The sequence below is a fragment of the Euleptes europaea genome, chromosome 8 (assembly GCF_029931775.1).
Source record: "Euleptes europaea isolate rEulEur1 chromosome 8, rEulEur1.hap1, whole genome shotgun sequence".
Lineage (NCBI taxonomy): Eukaryota > Metazoa > Chordata > Lepidosauria > Squamata > Sphaerodactylidae > Euleptes > Euleptes europaea.
The window spans coordinates 46,702,804-46,726,034 of record NC_079319.1 but is presented as its reverse complement, the minus strand read 5'-3'; the positions used below and the strand labels follow the sequence as shown (position 1 = coordinate 46,726,034).

The window sequence follows — 23,231 nt, the reverse complement described above, 5'->3', positions numbered from 1 at the left end:
GCCATCTCATGATTATTGCTGAGGTAAGATTTGAACCAGGAAGGAACATAAAGCTTTACACTCTGAGCCACTTCATTTAATTGGCTGAGACTTCCAGGTGCCCAGCCTAGTAATACAAGAAATTAAAATCAGGATACGATCACACCCAACACTGAAGAGTTCAGTTGCTGCAATTATAATTTTCAATTAAATGGTGTTTTTTTCTTCTTTCGCATAGATTTTTTATTATGTGCTCTGAAAATAGAGTGGCTGGCTGTGTATGCAAAAATTCATGCAGATACATAGATATCATTCATATTGTAGAGGAGCAGCAGACATCCATCGGTTTTGGTTTGCTTTGATATAAGGACACCATGCAGTTAATACATAAAAGTGTGTTTATATGTGGCTTTTTCTAAAATATGCACAGTGCCATCTAGTGGTTATCTTAATGTTTATAGACTTGCTATAATTTGTATTACCTCTGTTTGGGGAAGTAATTCAGTATATATCACCACAGGTAAATTTTCTTTCTTTATGTGAAACTTTAAGCTGTTTTTACTTCAATGTAGCCTGAACTTTCCTCAGCAAAGCTCATCATCCTATAACATTTGCATCCCCCTGTTCCTCCAAGGAACTTGCGATTGCATATGTGCTCCCCTCTACACTAAATCTTCACAACAGCATTGTGAGGTAGGTTAAACTGAGACACTGATGCAAGGTCTCCCAGAAACCTTCATGGCAAGTTAAATCTGGATCTCCTCAGCCCTAGTCTTATTGGTTTAGCTGCTATTTCACACTTGCTCTGTACACTTGACAATTGTTACCTTTAACAATGCTTACCATCAATTACTGACAGGTAGGGTTGCCAGGTCCCTCTTTGCCACCGGCAGGAGGTTTTTTGGGCAGAGCCTGAGGAGGGTGGGGTTTGGGGAGAGACTTCAATGCCATAGAGTCCAATTGCCTCTGTGAACTCTAGCTCTTTAAAGCTCTTTAGGGCCATTGCTTCAAAGCATGACTGGTGTGGATATCTCTCAAACATCTTGATCCGAAGTCTGAGGAAGAATTGAGCTTTTTTTTCAGCATTGTTTTATAATAGTGACCCTGCTATTTTATTTCTGGTTCTGTCTGCTGAGATTTTAAAAGAAATTATTATTTATGCAGCAGTTTTCAGTGTACAAAGACTCATCAGGAAGATCAATTCATTCAGGGAGAGATATCCTTGAAGTTTCTGCTGCCGCTATTATGTGTGTAACTAAAACAGGCAAGCCACTTTCAAGCTGAAAAGTAGCTTGCTTGTTCAGCCATGAAAGTTGCTGAAGTAAAAATTCCAAAGGTACCGCTGATCGCATATATGGTTCTCACTGTGACACATGCATGTAGTATTACAACAATGCAGCCAATGTGCTTTACAATTCTTATCTCATTTATATCATCCCCGCTAAGCCACCCAGGGGCCTTTATGATTTTAACAGCATTTCCTATCTCTATACTTCAGCTTGGGTCCAGACGAAAGTTTCTGCTAATAGAAAGGTGGTGTAAATTCCACTGGTTCCCTTCCCTGTTCCAATTTGCCTCTCATGCAGTTCCTGAGGGACCCCTGTCCTCCAGGAGCAGCTTTTCGGGGAGCTCAGTGAGTGGCAGTGGGAGGGGGGGAGGCAGGAACATTTCGTTCCACTGATAGAAGTGCCTTGTGCCAGCAGAAAACTTTGGTCGTTTCCACATGGAGGCAACCTTGCGTGAGTTCCCCATTGCTGGTACAGCTGCTGATAAATTGCAGCGGCAATGGGTTTCCCCGTTGGGGATATGATAGGTTTCCTTGCCCCAGTCCTCTGCCAGTGCCACTCTTTGCAATTATTTTTTTAAAAAGAACAGCACTAGAATAATGTTACATTGCTACAATGTTATACCAATATGTGTACTAGGTGCTCTGAATTCCCAGTTTTCGTTACAAAAAAGAAAGTCTCTAGTGTCTTCCATTGCAGAGATATGCCTTTCCCCTTATATCTCTGCAGTGGAAGAGGCTAGAGACTTGTTCTTTTTTTAATGAAAGCTGGGAATTAAGATAACGTAGTACACATACTGATATAATGTTATATCGATATAATATTCTGGTGCCATTTGTTTTAAATTAAAAAGCCCCCCAGAGGCAGGGGGAGGAAATCGCTGCTGTGGGGACAGGGCTAGATCAAAAAATACAGAAAATGAATTTGGGCTTCTTTTGAGATAGTTTAAAGAATAATCCCCTCAGCTCATATGCATGCTATAGGATGCTAATGAGGGCACTAGATCAAAATTGCTTGCATTGTATTGGTGCCAGAACCACATGCCTGCATGTAAGCCAGCAACAGTTATTGCAGTTTGGCAGCTTACTTCTGCAACGGTAAGAGCATTTGTGTGACACCAGAGTGAGTGGAAAGGAAATGAGGTTATGAATGGCCCCATATGACATCATAGTATAACTTCCTAGCAGTAATCTCTCAGGATTAAGGGTTCCCTGGCAGAGAGACTAGGTACCTGGCACTGTGCCAGTTACCAGAGACCCGATGTTGCTTAGCTGAAGCAGTACTGTAGGAACAAAAGCGTGAATAGCATCTTAATCCCACACTCTGTAAAGCAGGTGAGTCTTCATTTTCCTTAAAGTGTTTGGGGGGTAATTAGGTTGAAATAATTTATAGAATGATGAAATGGAGCCATGCTAGAATCTCTGCTACTTGTATGGCTACAAACCAAATATATACCTTCTCCTGGTCAGCGGAGAGACCTTTGTTTTTGCTTGTTTTAATTTTATTAAAAGTTTCACTTAAAAAAATAACAGTTACATATATACACATACATACAGCATATTCATACTTCTGGGGATTTTGGTAAGTAATTGCCTTTACATAAGCACTCTTGTTGAGCCTTATAATAAATTTATCTTATCAATGCACTTTTCTAGAACCAACGCAGATAATTCCGTTTGGATTGTAAATACAAAGACCTTTGTTTTGTTTTGCCTTTTTTTAACATCCAGTCTGATGAAGGGGTCTTCCACATGGGTTATCTGCCCCAGGTCCAACTTTATTATTATTTTGGAAGCGTGTTCTTTACCTGTTCCCATACAGCATTGTGGCGCATTTGTGCACTTCCAGGGTTGCTGTTGTTGTTGTTGTTTTTGCTTTTCTTCAGTCTTTCTCAAACTTGCTTTGCTCCGAAGTTTTAGGAATAATTGCAGTAAAGCCTGGGTGGCTGCTGTGTGGGTGGTTAAATTCTGGCCCACACTGTAGCCAGTTTCCCTGACCCTGTCCCCATGGCAGCCATTTCCTCCTCTTGCCATCAGGGGCCTTTTAATTATTTTTTTAATCAACAGAAGGCGATTGTTGTATCAGTATACCATTATAAAGATAGGCGTAGCAGTTTCTCTGAATCCCCAACTTTCATTAAAAAAAATAAGTCTCTAGTGCCTTCCCTTGCAGAGATATAAGGGAAAAGGCATAGTTTAGTCATATACGAAAGCTAGGAATTCAGAAAACCTGCTACACTATCATTAAAAAGGTAAAGGTCCCCTGACGTCACCCCATGGGGTGACGTCACATCCCGTCGTTTCCTAGGCAGACTTTGTTTACGGGGTGGTTTGCCATTGCCTTCCCCAGTCATCTACATTTTACCTCCGGCAAGCTGGGTATTCATTTTACCGACCTTGGAAGGATGGCTGAGTCAACCTTGAGCCTGCTACCTGAAACCAACTTCCGTTGGGATCGAACTCAGGTGGTGAGCAGAGCTTGGACTGCAGTACTGCAGCTTACCACTCTGCGCTACGGGGCTCCTACACTAGCATTATGGTGGTATATTTATATAACAATATTCTTGTGCTGATTTTTTAAAGAAATTGCAGAAGCCCTGGTGGCCACTTCCTGGGGATTGAAGCAGGGAAATTGTGAGGAAACCTGCCTTGTGGGGGCTTTGTAGCTGCTGTGCTCTGTCTGTAGGTGCACCAGCAACAGGGAAGCCACAAGATCCCATCCCTGTGTGGAAGACATGACAGAGAACTTTATAGCTCATGCACTGTTTGGTATCATTGTGGTTGTTAGTAATGAAGAGTATTACCTGGCTTTTGTGCAGGGAGAGTAAATGGTAACTGAAACTTTACTATAGACACTCAGGTAAAAGATATGATGAGGGCTTGAACAGAGAATTCCATTATAAGCTATTCTGGTATAATTTTGTGAACTATTTGGGAGGCAATTAAAAATGGTATTGAGCAATAATTGTGCTTCAGATTTGCTTAAAGATAAGGTGTGTTTAACAGCTTTAGAGATACTGTATATTAAGTAAATTTGAATTGAGGGTTAAAAACCCTATTTGATATTTTGTCAGACTTTAAGTTAATTCTGAAATAGCTCATAATTTCAGTTACCAATTCGTTTGTGTGTGTGTGTGTGTGTGTGTGTGTGTAATGCGCTGTCAAGCCGCAGCCGACCTATGGCAACCCAGTAAGGGTTTCAAGGCAAGAGACTAACAGAGGTGATTTGCCGTCGCCTTCCTTTGCATAACAGCCCTTGTATTTCTTGGTGATTTCCCATCCAAGTACTATCCAGGGCCAACCCAGCTCTGCTGCTTGAGATCTGATAAGATCAGGCTATCCTGGGACATCCAGGTCAGGGCACCAGTTCGTTTACAGAAGAAAAATAGAAAATGTTATCAAATAATCCTAAATTGAACACATTCTTTAAACCCTGGATTTTTAACTATCATGTGGCTGTTACTAAGAGCCTTGGCAATAACTGATCAGGAAATCGTTACCACTGCCTCATTCTTTGCTTGTTTGCTCTGCCATCCTCCTTCCCTTTCTCCTGCTCTTATATTGTTGCCACTGAGGAGGGGCTGTGGTTCAGTGGCAGAGCATCTGCTTGGCATGCAGAAGGTTCCATGTTCAATCCCCGGCATTTCCAGTTAAAGGCACATAGGTGATGTGAAAGCCTGAGACCCTGGGGAGCCACTGCCAGTCTGAGTAGACAATACTGACTTTGATGGACCAAGCGTCTGATTCAATATAAGGCAGCTTCATGTGTGTTCACTGCCATCTTGACTTAGATGTTTGTATCCTGCCCTTTCTCCAAGGAGCTCCAAGCACTGTTTTGCCTACCTCAACCATGTAAATTAGGTTAGGCTGGGGAGGGCAGAATTTGAGGAGAGGGAGCTCACACACTCCAAAGCAGCCGTTTTCTCCAGGGGAGCTAATCGCTGACATCTTGCGATTAGTTGTCATTCTGGGAGATCTCCAAGTCCCAAGCTTCTTGGAAAAGGAGGGAAGATAGGGACCCCCTGTGGGCCTCAGTATCCTTGTTTCTCTATGGAGTTTCTGATCTAGCTGTATCCCTTCTAGCTAGGGTTACCAACTGATTGAAGAAAAAAGTCCTGTCCCTTTCATAGCGGCTTCATGGGATGTTACTTACCAGTTGATGTTGAAAAACTTAAACTGCCTATTTCTGTGCATTAAATCTCTATTAAAGGCATAGGACATTTTTCTACAGGCCGGTTGGCAACCCTACTTCTAACAAAAAGGACCACAAACAAAGCAGTGCTATTGAAGATTTCTGTAGTTGGAGTAAATCATGCAAATCATGGCTATAGACCTACCTGAGGAATACACTTGACCTGTACACTTAATTCTGATTGTACAGTTTATTTTGATTACACAGTGGCATTTTTCCAGATTTGTGCTGCAGTTATGAGAAGCTAAGGTTTCATAGAAAAGGCACAACAGAACAGAGAAAGTGACTGAGAGTTGTGCTAAAATCACAACTCCAACTGAAAGCTTTACTTAGACTTGTAGATTTTGAAGGTCAATCTTGCACTATAAAATTAAACTTGTTTAGGAGTAGTTACGGTGAATAAAAGCTGTGGTCTAGTCCAGCATCACGTTTTACACAGTGGTCAAGCAAATGCCCCCAGAAACTCTACAAGCAGAGCATGGAGGCCAAAGCCTCCCCCTGTTATAGCCCTGCAGCATATATATATATATATATATATATGGCCCTGTACGTTCTGTCAGGATCCCTGCCTTTTGCAGAGTTCCTTTTGCAGAGTCATACAAAAGTCCTCATCACATCCTGCGTGTATTTGCATACATCTTTCTGTTAAAAAAAGAGAGCAGATTCACGTTCACTTTACAAATGAAACTGGGTACCAGTACCTGGACAAATGTGGGGTTTAAATCACATTGTGCTGAACGTGCATTGAATTGTAATGGGAAAAGTAGTCAATGCACATTTAAAGAAAAATCAAGTGTACAATGTACACAGATTGCATATGAGTTGTGAACGGGGTGGAGAGTCCACGTAGGCACAACTTGTACACTCTTCTCACTTTCTGCTGAACACAACAATGTTGAACAGGGACAGTACATGCATTCAGTGAACAGTGAGGCTACGCTGGAATTTTTTGAAAAACATCGGAAAGGTTTTTTTGCCTTTTCTCTGAGTAAATATAGTTTGTCTTTTAGTTTGGCTTGTTCCTGTCTTGACTCCCTTAATAGCTATCAAGGTGCATTTTTATTTCAAGGCTGAAGTAGTAATAAGTTCTGAGTGGTTTCAAAATGTCTATTTCTCACTAAATAAAGCACAAAGGACAAACTAGGGGGGACTGAAACAGGTGGTGGTGGTAATTTATATTATAAAACACTTTGTAATCTTTTTTTAATGTCATGTTATTCAGCATCTGACAATTGCTGAATAGGAAATGGTGGCTGTATAGCTTATTTTCTTCCAGAAAATAGATTTAATTGTAAAGCAGTACAAAGCAGCAGTATGTGTATAAGATGAAAGTGAAGAAGATGGTCTAAAAGCCCCTAGCAGCACAAACTAGACTTCTTGGGGGAAAATGAGATCTGTTCAGATGGTGACCCTGACAGCTATATAGGAATATAATATTTGTTGTGAACACTTTACAGGCCACCAAGTTTGGTAAAGATTGGGTCAGGGGGTCTAATTTTATGGGCCCCCAAAGAGGGTGCCCCATCCATCCTCCATTGTTTCCAATGGATGAAAAATGGGGGCCCATAAAATTAGACACCCCCCAACCCAATCTTTACCAAACTTGGGGAGTCTCCTAAGAAGAGTCACCAGCAGCTATGCTGAAAATTTGGTACTTCTACCTTAAAAAGCAGCCCCCCAAGGCATGGAACAATTCCTCATAGGCTATAATGGCGCCTTGGGGGAAGGGGTTAAACTTTAAAGCCCTGTGGAACCCAGCACGAATGTGCCAAAGTGGGGTTTTTTTTCCTTTTTAGGGCAAAAATGCATGGGTTGCTTTAGCCTCCTTTATTCCCTGTTTCAGCTAGGATTCAGCCAGGATCAAACGCATGCGCTTTTGCCAAACTGTGTTCGATCCTGGCTGAATCCTGGCTGAAACAGGGAATAAAGGAGGCTAAAGCAACCATGCGTTTTCGCCCCTAAAGGGATCTCTTCCCTTTCTACTGCTGTAGCTGGGGATCCCCAAAAAAGCAATTTTTTCTGGCTTTTTTAGCATTAGGATTGCCGGTTACAGCTTAAACCGCCTTTTGTTTTTTTCAAGTCAGCTTTCCCAAATGCACACCCTTAATTATTAGTATCCTATCTGTGAAGGAAAAACATAAGTCTCTTGATCCATTACTTACAGCAGATAGTTTTAGAGGGTATCCTGCAGTAGAACAACTAGATTTGAGTCCAGTAGCACCTTTGGTATAATACTTTGAGAGTCAATGTTCCCTTCATCAGATACCCACAAAGAGAGCTTTGACTCTTGAAAGCTTATACCTCCATAATCTTGTTGTCTCTAAGATGGTCTCTAAGGTGCTACTGGATTCGAATCTAGCTGTACTCATATCAGAGTTTGTGTTGCAGGCTACAGGAAATACATTCTTAAGTCCAGCCACTGAGGCCTCCTGATTGCTAGATGACTTAATCTTTCCCTTCCCCCTTCCATGTTCTTCATCTTTCTCTGTTGTTTCTTCAGACTGTATTATCAACTGAAGGTTCCCTCTTCCTCTTATCTTTACGAAAACAAACAAAATCAGCCCTGAGCCTCTTAGGATCTTGTTATGTTGCTACAAAGACAAACAGGACAGACTGAACTGGAGAACCTGACAGCTTGAGCAGCTTCATGATGCTAGGAAATCCCAAAGGGCCTGACAGCCCGCAAAGGGCATTGTTCCCGCTAGAAAATCATGGGGTGTGTGTGTGGCTTGAGTCCCACTGCTAAGGTTGCCCGGTCCCTTTTTGCAACTGGTGGGAGGTTTTGGGGGCAGAGCCTGAGGAGGGCGGGGTTTGAGGAGGGGAGGGACTTCAATGCCATAGAATCCAGTTGCCAAAGTGGCCATTATCTTCAGGTGAACTATCTCTGTCGCCTGGAGATCAGTTGTAATAGCAGGAGATCTCCAGCTAGTACCTGGTGGTTGGCAACCCTACCCACTGCGCCCCCTTCATAGTTTATATCCCTGCCTTTAAGACCCCAGTCTTTCCAACCAGCATTACCTCTGTCTTTTCATGGTTCCATTTCAGTTAATTCACTCTTAGCTTTTTAACCACAACAGGCAAGCAGTGTCTGAAGACTTCTGCTACATCACGAGGAGATTTGGACAGAGAAATATAAGGGCTGGGTTTCATCAGCATATCACTGACACCAGGTTTCAAAACTACAAATGGTTGCTTTTAAGGATTTCACATAGAGATTGAATAGCATGGGGGTTATGACTGCACCCTGAGGAACCCCACAGGACAAATCCCACAGTGATGACAACTGTCTCTGATGAAAATCCTTTGAGTCTGGTATGTAAGGAACAATTTAAACCAGTCCAAATTACATCCCCTGATAACTTTTCCCTCTGAACATCTCAACAAAATGGCAAAGTCCCCTTTGTTTATAATCTGTCCTAAGGTGATAGAACCAATCCTGTGAGCAGCTGTGTTTAAACTGCAGTTTATAGGAAGTAAAATAAGAGTCCCAGCCCTGACACAGGCATATGACTAAAAGCCAAAGTATGTGTATGGCAAAACCATGATGGCCCTTCCTTGTAAGGAAAAGCTGCCTTGGGAAGGGACAATTTGGAGCAGAGCAGCAACAGGAACAGCAAAGAAGTGCTTTTTGGCTTTATTTTCCCCCAATACCATCACTTGCTGGCCTCCCCATCCTTCCCCCCAACTTGGTTTTGGGGGGTTTCACTACCTGGCATGGATCTCTAGTGGCTACTATGTGTGAGTAATCAGTGCCATCTTGTTTTTATGATATTGCATGAAGAATGTTATTTTAAAGTATGTTTTACCTTGCAGACCCAGGGCTAAATGGGAGGGAACGCCGACGCACTACCGTTATAAGTGAAAGACATTAAAGAAATTAATGCAACATAACTTTATTAAACAACAATATACATAACTGTCAATTAGGAAGAATTGAATTGATAATTGGAAGGTAATAGGCCACAACTTGGAATTGGCAACAGCTGCTACCCCTTGTAGCGCAGCATGAAAGACATGTCAGGTACCAATGGCTGACCCCAATGCGGCCTGGTATGTCAACCAGCCCACAGCAATCCCACTGTGGGCAATCGGTGCGAGGCAAAGAAGACACCAGGACGATCGCCACTATGTGCTTTTTGCCCGCCGCTTACCAGAGTTAAGAAAGCGACCCCTCCAGTTCACTTTTTCCTCCAACTGACACATCTCCATGCCTATTTGCCCAAGTTGCGACTAAAGTTAGGGAGGGCGGGTGGGTCAAAAAGAAAACAGGGAATGAGCTGGGGGTGGGCCGTCTTCCCCGTAGGAAAGAAAATACCAAGATCATGGTTACACAGCCCGGATAACCCACAAGAACCAAATAACTGTTTGTTTGTTTTGTTTGTTTGTTTGTTGTCTGCTTTTCTTACTGAGATTCAAAGCAGATTGCACAAAGTGAATCAAGCACAATCTACAGGATGGGACTACCAATAAACATAGCAATAAGTTGTTTCTTCAATGGCAGCACTACATCCAATATCATCCCTGGACTCTTAACCAAGTCAGCAAGGGTCAGCAGAATACCAACAAAAGTGGGAAGCTCACAACTTCCTTCAAGATAACCACTTTCCAAGACCTATATGAAACCCTGAACTTGGAGACCCTTTTTATATCATCATTTCCCTTTTATTTATTTATTTATTTATAATTCCCAGTAATCTTTTCTGGTGCAGAACATTTTGTAATTTTGAACAATCCTGTATGTGCGTTTATATAATGCTGTAGCTAGACAGAGATTATTTTCTATGGGCATTTATCTGATTATTGTTTTTGCATTACACATAGTGCACCTAGTGGACATTTGGAATGTAATAGAAGCACTGAGGGAAAATTCACTGAACAACTTGGATCCGAACATAGAGCTGAACGTGGCTCGGCTGGAAGCTGTATTATCCACAGTTTTTTACCAACTCAACAAACGCATGCCAACAACTCACCAGATCAATGTAGAGCAGTCCATCAGCTTACTACTCAACTTCTTGCTGGCAGCTTTTGATCCGTAAGTTTGTATTGACAACTTCAAACACTGTTGTTGTTCATTCACCATTGAAAAACATTTTATTCTTAAGATAACTAAGATTTAGGAAATATGGCCAAACTAGACATTACACACATGTGTGTGACCTTATTATTTATTTAGGGAACTTATGTGCTGCTTCTCCAAAGACTTGCTTGAGGCACATTACTCTACCAGCACTTTGTAAACAAAAATGAAGCTGCTTCTACAGGAGTAATTGGAAACAAACAGTGGGAGGAGGTGCTTCTGGCTGCCCACCATATTTGCCTACCAAATTGGCCCCCAACAGCTTTTTCTCTTATGGAGTTCCAAATATGGGCAAACATACCTTTGGTACCCTGTGGGCAAAAAGCTGCTGAGGAGCAGTTTGAAGTAGGCAAATGATGAGTAGAAAAGTGTTAAAGCAACCAAGAGAGAGATTCTCTGATCTCAATCACCCTCTGGAAATGGCTTTTCTTGATTTAAAAAGGGCCATTGGGGTAATATTATATGAATGTCCATGTAATGTCTAGTTCGGTAGAACACTTCAATATACAAAATTGCTCCATTCTTCCAATCTTATTGCGAGTAGAAATATCTGCAGTAGTGTTTATTCTGTGGCAGTGGCATGAGGTTGGTAGCTTAATGTTTGAAGAAAACTCTATTTTGTTGCAAGCTTTTGCAGCTGTGAGCAGTTCCTCCCTTTTTTCTGTTAATATGGTAAACTGTGAGATTCCAACAGAAAAAAGGGAATAGAATTCCTGTCTGAAACTTTGCCTTGCAATGCCTGCATTTTTTAAAAAAAGTTAATTTATGGTAAAGAGACATCCCTAATGTCACATTATAATTGGCCGTTCTATGTGTATACATAAAAATTATGGCCACTGAGCACAGAATCCATCGACATGTTATTGCCATTCCTAAAAGCATCTGAGTAGGCTAGTGTTGCCAGGTCCCTCTTCTCTACCAACGGGAGGTTTTTGGGGCAGAGCCTGGAGAGGGGGGGTTTGAGGAGGGGAGGAACTTCAATGCCATAGAGTCCAATTGCTAAAGCATCCATTTTCTCCAGGTGAACTGATCTCTATCAGCTGGAGATCAGTTGTAATAGCAGGAAATCTCCAGCTATTACCTGGAGGCTGGAAACCCTAGAGAAGGCTGAAGTTCCAAACTGGATTGACTGGGGTCAGCTCTATGCTCTGGCAAGGTGCATATTGTCTATTGCCTCTTTACAGTTTTATATTATGAGAATGCAGTGGCTGGAAATCTACAATATTAAAGAAATATTCAAATAAGTTTCCTTATCCCCTTGCTTGCCTACCCACCCCCCTCTCATCCTCCTCCCTGATACACACTCGATGGACTTCTCGCTTGCTATTGTGTACCTTTCAGAGCCAGATCAACTAGTACAGCTTAATCACCATGGTAACTGCTGGGTAGAGGGAAGGCAACTGTTCCACATGACAAAGCAGCAGAGGCACAGTGTGCCTGCATCCAACCATCCCCTCCAACCCTCTCCAAGGAGAACTTGTCAGGAGGCTCTGAAATTGTGGCCTTCGCCGTTTTTGAAAAAAGCTGCGCAAAAAGGAATGTTTCTTTTTAAAAATGTATACAAAATCCTGAATTTGTGACTCGAGCAGAAAGGAAGCTAATTGAAAATGCCTGGACACGTGTTTGGGCTCATTGCCAGTAAATTGTCCTAACCTACCCCCAGCAAGCCCAAAGCTGTGAAAAGAGACCATTCATAATGTACATTTTGTTCTGGAGTTCAGTACTGCAAGGCTTAAAAGATGCACCCAGATGCACATGCCACTGAGGAAGAAAGTGGAGAGTAAACTGTGGTTTCTGTAAATGACAAGGTAAAATACATTAATCCACCACTCTTCAATCACCAGCATATATGTTGTGTTGAATCACCAGCATGTATGTCTGCATTAGATAACAAATGGCACAGCATTGAAGTACTATTCTAACAGACCTCAAACTGTGTCCTAAAATGCTGATTGCTCTCAAGTAGCAGTGGTGTAAATTTTGTATGCCGTAAATCAGAAGTGTTGCAGCTGTTCTGACACAAAGCTTAGAATTAGAGATTAGAATGACAGAGGAGGAGTAAATGGAAGGTCTGGAAAGGAGGTTCAGAGAACTATATGGCCAAGTGAGATGAATGAGGAGTCCCAGACAGTCCACTAAGGGGAAAAGAAGGATAAGGTTTTCACCTAGGGCAACAAAATATTAAAGACCTGCCATGGCTAAGTCAGTTGGGACCATAAAAACGTTAACTGCATTACTTTTCTCATCAGTTCTTAAAATAAAGTGTAGCTGTAATTTTAACCACAGACTTTTAGTGGCATGATATATATATATATATATATATATATATATATATATATATATATATACACACACACACACAATAGCTTTTAAACTGTGTGTTTACAAGAAGCAGCATAAGCAGCAGAATACAAGTTAGCAGCAGTAGACAGTTCTATCAGATGGCAGCCCTAACGTGAGGGCATGTGAAGTGGACAAGATGCTCTGGTATCTACTTTTATGCATGGTTTGGAGAGAGTGGACAGGGAGAAGCTTTTCTCCCTCTCCCATAATACTAGAACACGGGGTCATCTGCTAAAGCTGGAGGGTGAGAGATTCAAAAGGAAGCATTTTTTCACACAACACATAGTTAAATTATGGAACTCCCTGCCCCAGGATGTGGTGATGGCTGCCAGCTTGGAGGGCTTTAAGAAGGGAGTGGACATATTCGTGGAGGAGAGGGGTATTCATGGCAATTAGTTAGAATGGATACTAGTCATGCTGCATACCTATTCTCTCTAGTATCAGAGGAGCAGGCCTATTATTTTGGGTGCGGTGGAACACAGGCAGGATGGTGCTGCTGCATTCGTCTTGTTTGTGGCTTCCTAGAGGCACCTGGTTAGCCACTGTGTGAACAGACTGCTGGGCTTGATGGGCCTTGGTCTGATCCAGCAGGGCCTTTCTTATGTTCTTATGTACTTCTTTTTGAATGTCTAGAGTCACAGTGTGCGTTTGCTTTGGAGTTTGCTTTGGAGTGCTGAGACAGAAAACCTTTCCTGCCATAAGTCAAATTGTCGAATAAGTGCTCACTTTATCATTCTCACACTGACCCCCTTGATATGCAGCTTTAGAGGCTTGTGTACCAGTGTGAGTCAAAAGGGAGCAAACCTTTACCTCAAGTTGCCTGCTGGTCATTATTTTTCCATCTAAATTGCATTTTGGCAAGTAAAATGTATTTAGGTTATGAAAAGTATGCCAATTGTTTTGCTGTTGCCTGACTCCACTGCAAGATTCCACTTGTGCCTCACCCAGTTCTTCCAGCTTTTGCCATCATGGCATGCTAGCTTGCCACACACAGGGTGGTTTGGTGTCTAGGAACGTTCAAACATGATTCCTATTACATTCTGATGTGGCATTGCCTCACTAGGATTTCACCGTGTGCATTTTCTGAATGTCTGATTGTTTATAATAAGACAGTTTCCTTGCTTGGAGGTTCTTTTCGACCTCCAAAGGAGAAAATATGGAGGTATAAAAATTACAAAGGTATATAAAATCACAAAGTTATATAACATTCGTAATATGGAAGAAACTCTGTGAAACTGAACATGAAGCAGAATTAATTTATGAGTAAGGCAAAGCCTTATGAAAACTTGCAAATTTCAAAAAGTAACTTACAACAATTGTTGATTTCCACATGAAGGCAATGATTCTTGCTGTCACTCTGCCTTGATTTTGTGCCATTGTCACCATAGCCAAATCTGATTGAGGTGTGTGTTGTCATCATTAAGTTACTTCAAAATGTAGACCAGAAATGTTTCTTTCACTACAAATTGACTTTAAGACATCATCAAATTTGATGGGCTGCATGGAAACATGATGCACAGCAGCCAAGGTGAATGCTTCCTTAGTGCTCTCCTGCTGGTTTAAGCCAATCCACTATTCACCAAAGGCCCCTCCCAGAGGGACTTTGTGATAGCATACGGGCCTGCCTAAATCTCCAGGACTGGACCTGGCAACCCGGTATGCAAGCGCACTCACTGCTTTCCAGCCGCGCGCCTGCCCCAAACGCTACTGGACGGTCGTGACGCGGCTCATTTGAAACTGACACAGCCGCTCTCGCCTGCCCGGGCAACCAGCCATTAGGAACCAGATGCAAAGGGCCGTTTCTTGTGAGCCTGAGAGGAGCCATGTTCCTGTAAAACCTCTGTTCCAGTAGCAGCCATTTCGCAGAGAGCTGACAGCCACGTACTCAATGCGAGCTGCTCCCCCTCCCAACTTCCTCCGTTGCTCAATGGGTCGTTAGCAGTAATCCTGATATCCAGATGAGTCATCCCCCTTGCTCAGCTGCAGCGACCCCAGGACATTTGCACAGATCGCACCCATTGTTCCTGAATGTAAACTCATCAGCAGAGAGATTTCAGACCGTCACGGGTTGTGAAAGCCATTGGAATTATAATAGATTTCCAAATTCTCACTACCCTGCCCCGGTAGACACAGCTTAATCCTTTTGCTCACCTTTTTGTCACCTGGGAACCTGGGAGGGGTCAAACCCCTCTTCCCGCCCCCAGAAAATAGTATAACTGGGATACCCCTGGCCCATTCTAGTCACCTTAGGTCTTTCCTGGCACCTTTGCCGTTACTCTGTTGGTTTGGTTTCGCGAGCCTTACCACGCTCCCTCCCGCCTTGCTGGTCAAGCCCACGGGAACCCCTACCCCCATCTCGGTCTTCCTTTTCAATCTGTTTGTAGCCTGCGTGAGTTGGACAACACCTCATCTAGATAAGGTAAATATTGGGTCAACGATATCCTGCCACATTGGCAAATGTCCCTGTACTACTTCCTTTAATTTACTAGCTTCTTGTATGCTTGTAATGCACCATTTGAATGCTTGAATACATAAACACTGTTTAATTTGGAACTCCTAGTCTCTGTCTTTATTCAAGCGTCTCATTAAAACGGATTCTGGTATAGTTGAGTGCGAGACCGCTATAAAAATACATAGTTACCGATTGCTCAGCTAATTTCCCCATATAAAGGAGCAATTCGGCTAACATTTGTGTGAGCCATGGAATAGTTACCATGGGAAAGGACAAGGAACCAGTGACCAGTGACAGGGAACCTTGACAAAAAGGCATTCCCTAAATGTCCTCTGCCTATTGAGCCTTTATAAAACACATTCCTAAGCATTTGTCTGCCATTGTGAAAGCTAGAAATGGGTGAAAGCAGCAAGTGTCAGAATACAGGATTCTGTGCCAGACAACAGAGTCCACTTTTGTACAGGAAACTTCATGAAATATAGAGGTGGAAGGGGTGTAAATGTTATCCAGCTCAACCCGTTGCTGCAATGCCGGACCACCCTGTATGAGCTCTTGTACCTTTTACTAGGAATTGGAAAAGTTAAGTCTCTGTTCACGATAAAACTAGTGGTTGAGAGGGATACACTAGGGTTCTTCAGTCCTGGTTGTGGCCTGGAAACTGTGGGAGTCCCTTCCTAAAGAGGTCTTTGGTTTACATTTCTGGCAAATGACTCTTTTGCCCTGACCAGGATAGCCAAGGCTTGCCCGATCTCATCAGATCTCAGAAACTAAGCAAGGACAGCCTTAGTTAGTACTTAGATGGGAGACCACCAAGGAATTTTGGGGTCTTTATGCAGAGCCAGGCAATGGCGACTCTGAACATTTCTTGCCTTGAAAAATCTACAGGGTCACCATAAACCAACTGTCGCGCTGCGCCTTGGGCGTGGCCGTCTCGAGGGTCTCTGGCCTGGAGGACGCTGAGGCTGAGACAATCTCTTCCGCCTCAGACCAATCCGAGGGGGAGTCAGAGCTCGACTCTCCCTCGGTCGTCGCCAGGTTGCCACAGGACACACCTTATAGCAACACTGGCAGCTTGCTCCTCCCTGGCAGGCAGACTTCTCTGGCCTTATATGCCCTCCAGGCCAGAGAAGTCCCTCCCAGCTCCGCCCCTAACCCTCCCCCTGGGAACCTATATAAGGACTGGGAGGAACTCCCTCCCAGTCAGGGGAAGCCAATTGTCGGCTCCGCCCCCTCCCTGCCCTTGCGCGGCCGCCGGCCAGCTGAGCCGCGGGGAGGCCGGCTGTTGCCGCGGCCCTCGCCCGGCCTCTCCCAGGCCCCCCTCTTCCTGCCGCCTGCCCGGGCGGCTGACGGTCCTCGCTGGCCCCGGCCCCGCCACGGCGGAGATGGCTGGCGGCTCCACCTGCTGGGACGCCTGCGCGGGTGTCCTGGCGCGGCATGGCTCCCTCGGCGGCTTGGGGGCTGGCGCGGCAGCGGCTCGCGGCTCCGGCGGCGGCTTGGGGTGGGCCGCTCGGGCGGCGGCCGGCTGCTCCTGGGGGGGCTGCTGGCCGGCTGGCTCCCCTCTCTCCGGTCTGGCGGTCAGCTGTGGGGAGAGGGAGCCTGGGTGATGCCGCCCTCCGGACCTGTCGGGTGAGTGTGGGGGCTACTCCTCGGCCCGGGAAGGGGGTTGGGGGGCCCCTCCCGGGACACAAACTGTGACTTGACAGTCAAAAAAAATTGGACCTCTTAGTGTGAAGTTCTGACGTGTGCAATTAGTCATGTGGGTGCTGTGTTAATTTATGCTAAACACTAGGGCTTGGATCCTGTGAACAAGTTCTGTGCACACTAGATCACTTGAGTACACTTGAGTACACTGTATCACTTGAGTACAGCCACTTGCTTGTGAGGTTTCTAAAATTATTCCTGTTGGAGATAAAACTTTGTTGTGCATAGAACAGCTATATTTATTCAGGATTAGTGCTTAGATGCACATGATTGTTGAACAGAAACCAATTGATCCAGATTGTGTGTGTGTGTGTGTTTTCCTCCATATAATAATTGTTTTAGCCATTATATTAGGGTTTGTCCAAGTATAGAACCTGTGTGGGGGGGAAACTGTACAAATGGTAAGTTAAGAGATGTTTTTCATATTACAGTTAGGCTCACAAGAGGCTTGTAGGCATATATCTTTGCTTCGACACATCCACTGGGGCTTCTCCAGCATTTCTGTGCACAAAAACTGCTACTGAAGATTGTCTGGATTTGGGGTTAGCTTGTCAGATGAAAATGACTGGAAGGGAGATTGCCTGAAGCTCCGTTGTGCATGTGGAAAACTCCCCTCATGGTCCTTGGGTTCCCAGCCTCTGGCTGAGCCCAGGCTCCTGAAACCTGCCCAAAGGGAAGAGGTCAGCCCTTTCTTCAGCTAGCTTAGATTAATGTTCCCACTTTCCTTTCCTCTAAGGACATGGATACATTAATGTACCCTTAGAACAGGGGTAGGCAAATTTTCTTGTGGGAGGGCCACATCTGGGTCTCTGCCTACTTTGGGGGGGGGGCTCTGAGGTGGGCAGCAGCTCTTCCTGTTTCTGATGCTGGCATTCCTCTGTCACTTCCAACTTGCCCAGTGTATACATAGAAGTTTCTGCTGTCAGCGGAGACCCAGATATGGCCTCTCTCCCATTCCGCTGCTCTTAATGGCCTTGTAGCTGCTTAACAGCGTTTTGGGAACATTGGCTTGCTGGGTGATGCAGCAGTTTGTTGGGCCTATGCTCCTGACAGATTGTTTAGGCAGCTCACAGGACAGATGAAAATCTCCCACAAGCCACATTGGGTCCCCCAGGCTGTATTTTGCCCACCCTGCCTTAGAAACAGGAATTACTTGCTTTGGTGTATTTTCATGACTTAAAAACAGAAAGAAGCAACAATAATTGCATAAAGTTGTGTCCTATGCATTGTGAGCGCAGTAGTGTTCATGGAAGAAAATGCTTCCATCTTCCCCTTTCCACTGCAGTTTACTGCACTCCCTGAAATCCTTTCTGTTGGAGGGGGGGTCAATGTGGGTCTTGGGAACAGCAGAGGGAGTCCTCTCCAGTGGTAAGAACTGGGTAGAAATTTTGCATGAGCAGCAAAGTTGCTTACATGACGGGAACAAGACATAGGATCCAACTAAGAGAATACAAATCTCATCGTCTATCTTCAGGGTTTCCAACTCTGGCTCAGGAAATTCCTGGAGATTGGGAGATGGAGTTGGGGAGGGCACAGTTTGGGAGAGGAGGGATTTCTTTCAGCAGAGTAAAATGCCACAGAATTCACCCTCCAAAAAAAGCCATTTTCTCCAGGTGAACTGATTTCTGTCATTGGGGATCAGCTGTAATTTTGAGAGATCTCTATGCCCCACCTGGAGGATGGCAACCCTGGAGGTTGGCAACCCTAGCTATTACCTTCCCTAGAAGTATACACATTCTTCTAAAATTGAAAGGAGGAGTTGCCGGCAGAATGTCCAGCTGAGGCACTTGTTCATTGCACACATGATCCGTTCAGTGAAATAATGCTGCTTGATTCCAATTAATTTTCGCAAAATATGTTATTAAAATGAAAGTAACAAGAACCTACTATGGATCAGAGTTCATTTCATAATGAAGGTATTAAAAGCTGCCACAAGTTCCAACAAGTTCCATAGAATTTCTGTTTCTTCTCAAAATAACAGTATCATTAAAAACATATAAAAGGAGAGAGGTAACTTATGCTTTGTTGTTATTACAGCTGAAGCATTTTCTCCTCATATAGGGACTAAAGTAGTTTGCTTTTTAAAAGACAATCTAGATAAGTCACTGTTGAACCATGTTATGAGTTTGCCAACAGACTTTACCAACAGAAGCTTTTGTTTGTTTGTTTTTTGGCAAATATTCAAAAGGTTTCCATCACATTGTGTGGGTTTTATTTTGTGATCCTCCAAAATTTAGTTTGACATGAAGTGATGCTACTAGTATTTCTAGAGATGTAGGCTAGAACATCAGTGGCCTAAAGTTCTTTCTTGATATGCCATAAACTATAGATTAATTAAAAATGTTGAGTGGGTGTATGATATTCCAGATAGCGGCCTGACCCGGCTGGCCCAATCTCGTCAGATCTCAGAAGCTAAGCAGGGTCAGCCCTGATTAGTATTTGGATGGGAGACTCACAAGAAAGTCCAGGGTTGTGACCCAGAGGCAGGGCAATGACAAACCATCTCTGAATGTCTCTTGCCTTGAAAACCCCAGAGAATTGTCATAAGTCAGCTGTAACTTGAGGGCAAAAAAAGTGAATACAATGAACGTACTTGGTGAGGAGAGTGGGATCATGTTGGCAAATAGTGTCACATCCTACATGTATTCATTTGACTGTATAGGGCTGGGTCCAGCTAGCTTTTCCCCGCAATTTCACCCAATTCGCTTCCTTACTACAATCCCCAACCTACATGGCTTTTTGTCCACACACATCCCACGATTCTCCGAATAGCCTTTTTGGGTGGTCAAAGGGGACAAAATTGTTTGACTGAGTGGAAAATTTAGTCTGAATCCAAACCATTAGGTACAGAGTTTCAGAAGAGGGGATTTGGAACAGTATAGATGGTAGTGCTTAAATCTTTCCTCCTCCAAACCATCCATAAGATACTTTTCAATCACGAGGCTTGAGATAGGTTTATCATTACAATCTTATGTTGGGACCCCATGGAGTGAAAAGTGGCTGGCAGGGGGCTGGCATAGAAATAACCACTTCCACCAGCAGCCTATCTCCGTTACTTAGAGATAAACAAATATAGGAAGGCTTTTACCTTGGCTAGGTGCGCAGCCTTACCCTCTGCTATGTTAGAGGGGAAATTTAAAAAGATACCCAGGGCAGAGAGACTATGCCCCTGTAAATCCGGGGATTTAGAAACCACTGAACATGTTCTCCTGAATTGTAACTTTTACACAATACCCTGTTCTAAGTTTATTGAGCCCCTCATACTGAGAATGGGACCCGACAGGGAAAAAGAAAAGATAGAAAAGCTCCTACAAGGAGATAATCCCTCAATCACCTCTCAAGTAGCAAATTTTTGTATGGCAGCAATGAAAATTCATTGCCACAGAGTAGTCTCTTAGTCCAAATGGCAGATGTAACTTGAATGTTATTTATTTTATTTTATTATTATTATTTTTTTAAGTGATTTAAGACTCAGACTCTAAACCTTTGTCGGTAAGACCATTTCAGTCCATGTATCTTGTTTTATCTGGCCAAGGGCCGCAAATAAACAATCTATCTAACCACTTCCCCACTCCAATTTCTGCCACCTAAAGAAGTAATTACAAAGGCCATGCCACTAAGAATCGATTTAACTACTCTTTCCGCATGTTGAAATCAACTTCTGTTTTACAGAAACTGGTTTTTTCTGAAGCAATACTTGAGCACCTATAGATTGAACCTAACCTGGAAAAAATACATAGCAGAAATTGTATAAAAGCATGCAACCACATACTGCATACCAGGAGTTCTCAGGGAAGACAGAGGTGTCATTTGCACTGAGGACATTGACTTTTCAAATATTTTATACATCCTGCTGAGATGACAAGGACCTATTTTTCATTGTGTGTACTTTTAAAATGTTGTTTTAATGTGTGTACTTTTAAAATGTTGTTTAGATTTAATGTCTAAGCCTAAGAACTACATTATTTAATAGTATAAGAATCTTTATTCATTTTTTTTCTTTTTGTTTAGAGAAGGACATGGAAAGATTTCTGTGTTTGCTGTCAAAATGGCTTTGGCAACACTTTGTGGGGGAAAGATCATGGATAAATTAAGATGTAAGTCTTTTTGTGTCATTGTATGTATTGTACTGAGTTTTGTGTTCCTTTCTATGGAAAGCGGTTGTAGTAGAGGGCCCTACTGGGAATTGGATTTGCATTTAATACAACATTTTGGTAACACCGATATGAATCAACATGAATAAATACTTTTTCAAGCCCATTTTATGTTTGGAGGCAGCCTCAAGGGAAACTCCTGTTTCTGATCTAGATAGGTTTGTGTGGCAGAAGGTGGTCCTTCAGACATTCAAGTTCCAGTCTGTTTATGTGTCAAAACTAGCATCTTGCATTGTATTTAGAAATAAACTAGAAGCAATTAAATATCTTTCAGTGGTTAGATCATGATAGCACTCCACAGACAGCAGCTTGTTACCTGTATTTTCAACCAACTGAGGTTTCTGAACACTTTTCAAGGACAGCCCCACATATAATGCATATAATCAATTCTGGATGGAACCAATGTGTGGATAACAATGCCCATTGCAGCTCAAACTCTGTTGGATTTATAAAGACAAAATAATTTTTCATTTCCCCCCTTTTCCTCTTTGTTCCATTAGATATTTTCTCCATGATTTCAGACTCCAGTGGTGTAATGGTTTATGGAAGATATGACATGTTTCTGCGAGAAGTTCTTAAGCTTCCCACAGCAGTCTTTGAAGGTCCTTCTTTTGGCTACACAGAGCAATCAGCAAAATCCTGTTTTTCTCAACAGGTAGAAAAAAATGGGATCATAACATTTTTTTTTATCCCACAATTATACGTGGTGCTAGTGACATAAAATTCTGATATATTTTTAACAGTATTTGGAAAAAATCCAGTAAAACACCAGAGGAAATTTTTTTAATTAGCTCTGTATTAAGGAACAAAGTGTGGAGTAAATGATGAATGAGTAGTCTTGACATTTTTAAAAAACTGAAGTACATGTGCCAGGATACAGAGCTCTGAATTTGATCAGAGCAGCAACAGGGACCTCCACATCTTTTGCACTGCAGGGATAACAGCAGCTTAGTAAGGATGGTTTTGACCAGAAAAACTGTCCTGGGGGGGGGGTTAATCACCTACTCCCCACCCTGTGTCATTTCCATCATATTCATGGCCCTTTGGAGCTGCCTTTTAGATTTACAAAAGAGGAAACAATTGTTGGGGACTGCTGCCATATCTCCCATTTCATGTCTAGTTTGGTCCTAAAAAGTATTCATTTGAATTTTCCACAATTTTCCTCCTAGTAGCAACATTGGCACTGATACCTGAATTACTGGATTTTACAGCTACCTAAAACATCTTTAAACCATAATGCAGTACATTTTTTTAATAAACTGAAGGTTTGAGATACTGAGTTTATCTGCTTCTTTATTCACACATGTTTTTTTCTTGAGTCAAATGAAATCCATTCTGTGCTATTGAATTCTTTCTTTTTTATTCATGTAAACAGAAAAAAGTCACATTGAATGCTTTCTTGGACACTCTTATGTCTGATCCTCCACCACAGTGTCTGGTCTGGTTACCTCTTCTGCATCGGTTGGCAAATGTTGAGAATGGTACGTAGCTAATGCATGAGTAGCACCTGACATATCATTGTGGGTCCCAATAACTACACCTTTCTCTAGACATTTTAAGCTTCATGTGTCATTAAAAAGGGAAGAGTGGCTAAGGATGTGGATTGCAAGGGACTAGCTGTGTTACTCCGTTGTAGCAAAATAAAACAAAAGTCCAGTGGCACCTTAAAGACTAGCAATGTTTATTGCAATAGGAGCTTCCATGAGTCACAACTGACTTCTGCAGATACGTTGAAGGAAATCGAACTGGAAGTGATGCTAAAGGGAAAGGAGGAGTTAAGGCAGTGAGTAGTCTCTGTTTAAGGATGACATGTAGTGTTTAATTGCTTGATGTATTCTAATTCAGTACTTTCATGTTGTGTATTCCCTTTGAAGATTTGTTTTGTGGGTCCTTTTGGTAGAACAATGGCTTTCAGATCTGAATGTTGTGATTTCTTATGTTTGACTTGTGTTCATTGATTCTCTCATGCAGAGGTTGACACATTTGTCCAATTTAGATGGCACAAGGGCATTCCACACTTGAGCACTTCCTTCCTATTACCTTGC

General features: G+C 42.9%; 1 protein-coding gene across 1 annotated transcript in view; it reads left to right on the top strand.

The window, feature by feature from the left end:
• DTNA (dystrobrevin alpha) overlaps positions 1-23,231 on the top strand; it is a 199,337-nt gene that overhangs the window by 111,285 nt on the left and 64,821 nt on the right. Inside the window, exons 4-7 of the mRNA XM_056854383.1 lie at positions 10,278-10,491; positions 21,044-21,129; positions 21,687-21,841; positions 22,562-22,667. Of these exons, the coding sequence (XP_056710361.1) occupies positions 10,278-10,491; positions 21,044-21,129; positions 21,687-21,841; positions 22,562-22,667 (561 nt within the window). The remainder of the gene's footprint in view (positions 1-10,277; positions 10,492-21,043; positions 21,130-21,686; positions 21,842-22,561; positions 22,668-23,231) is intronic.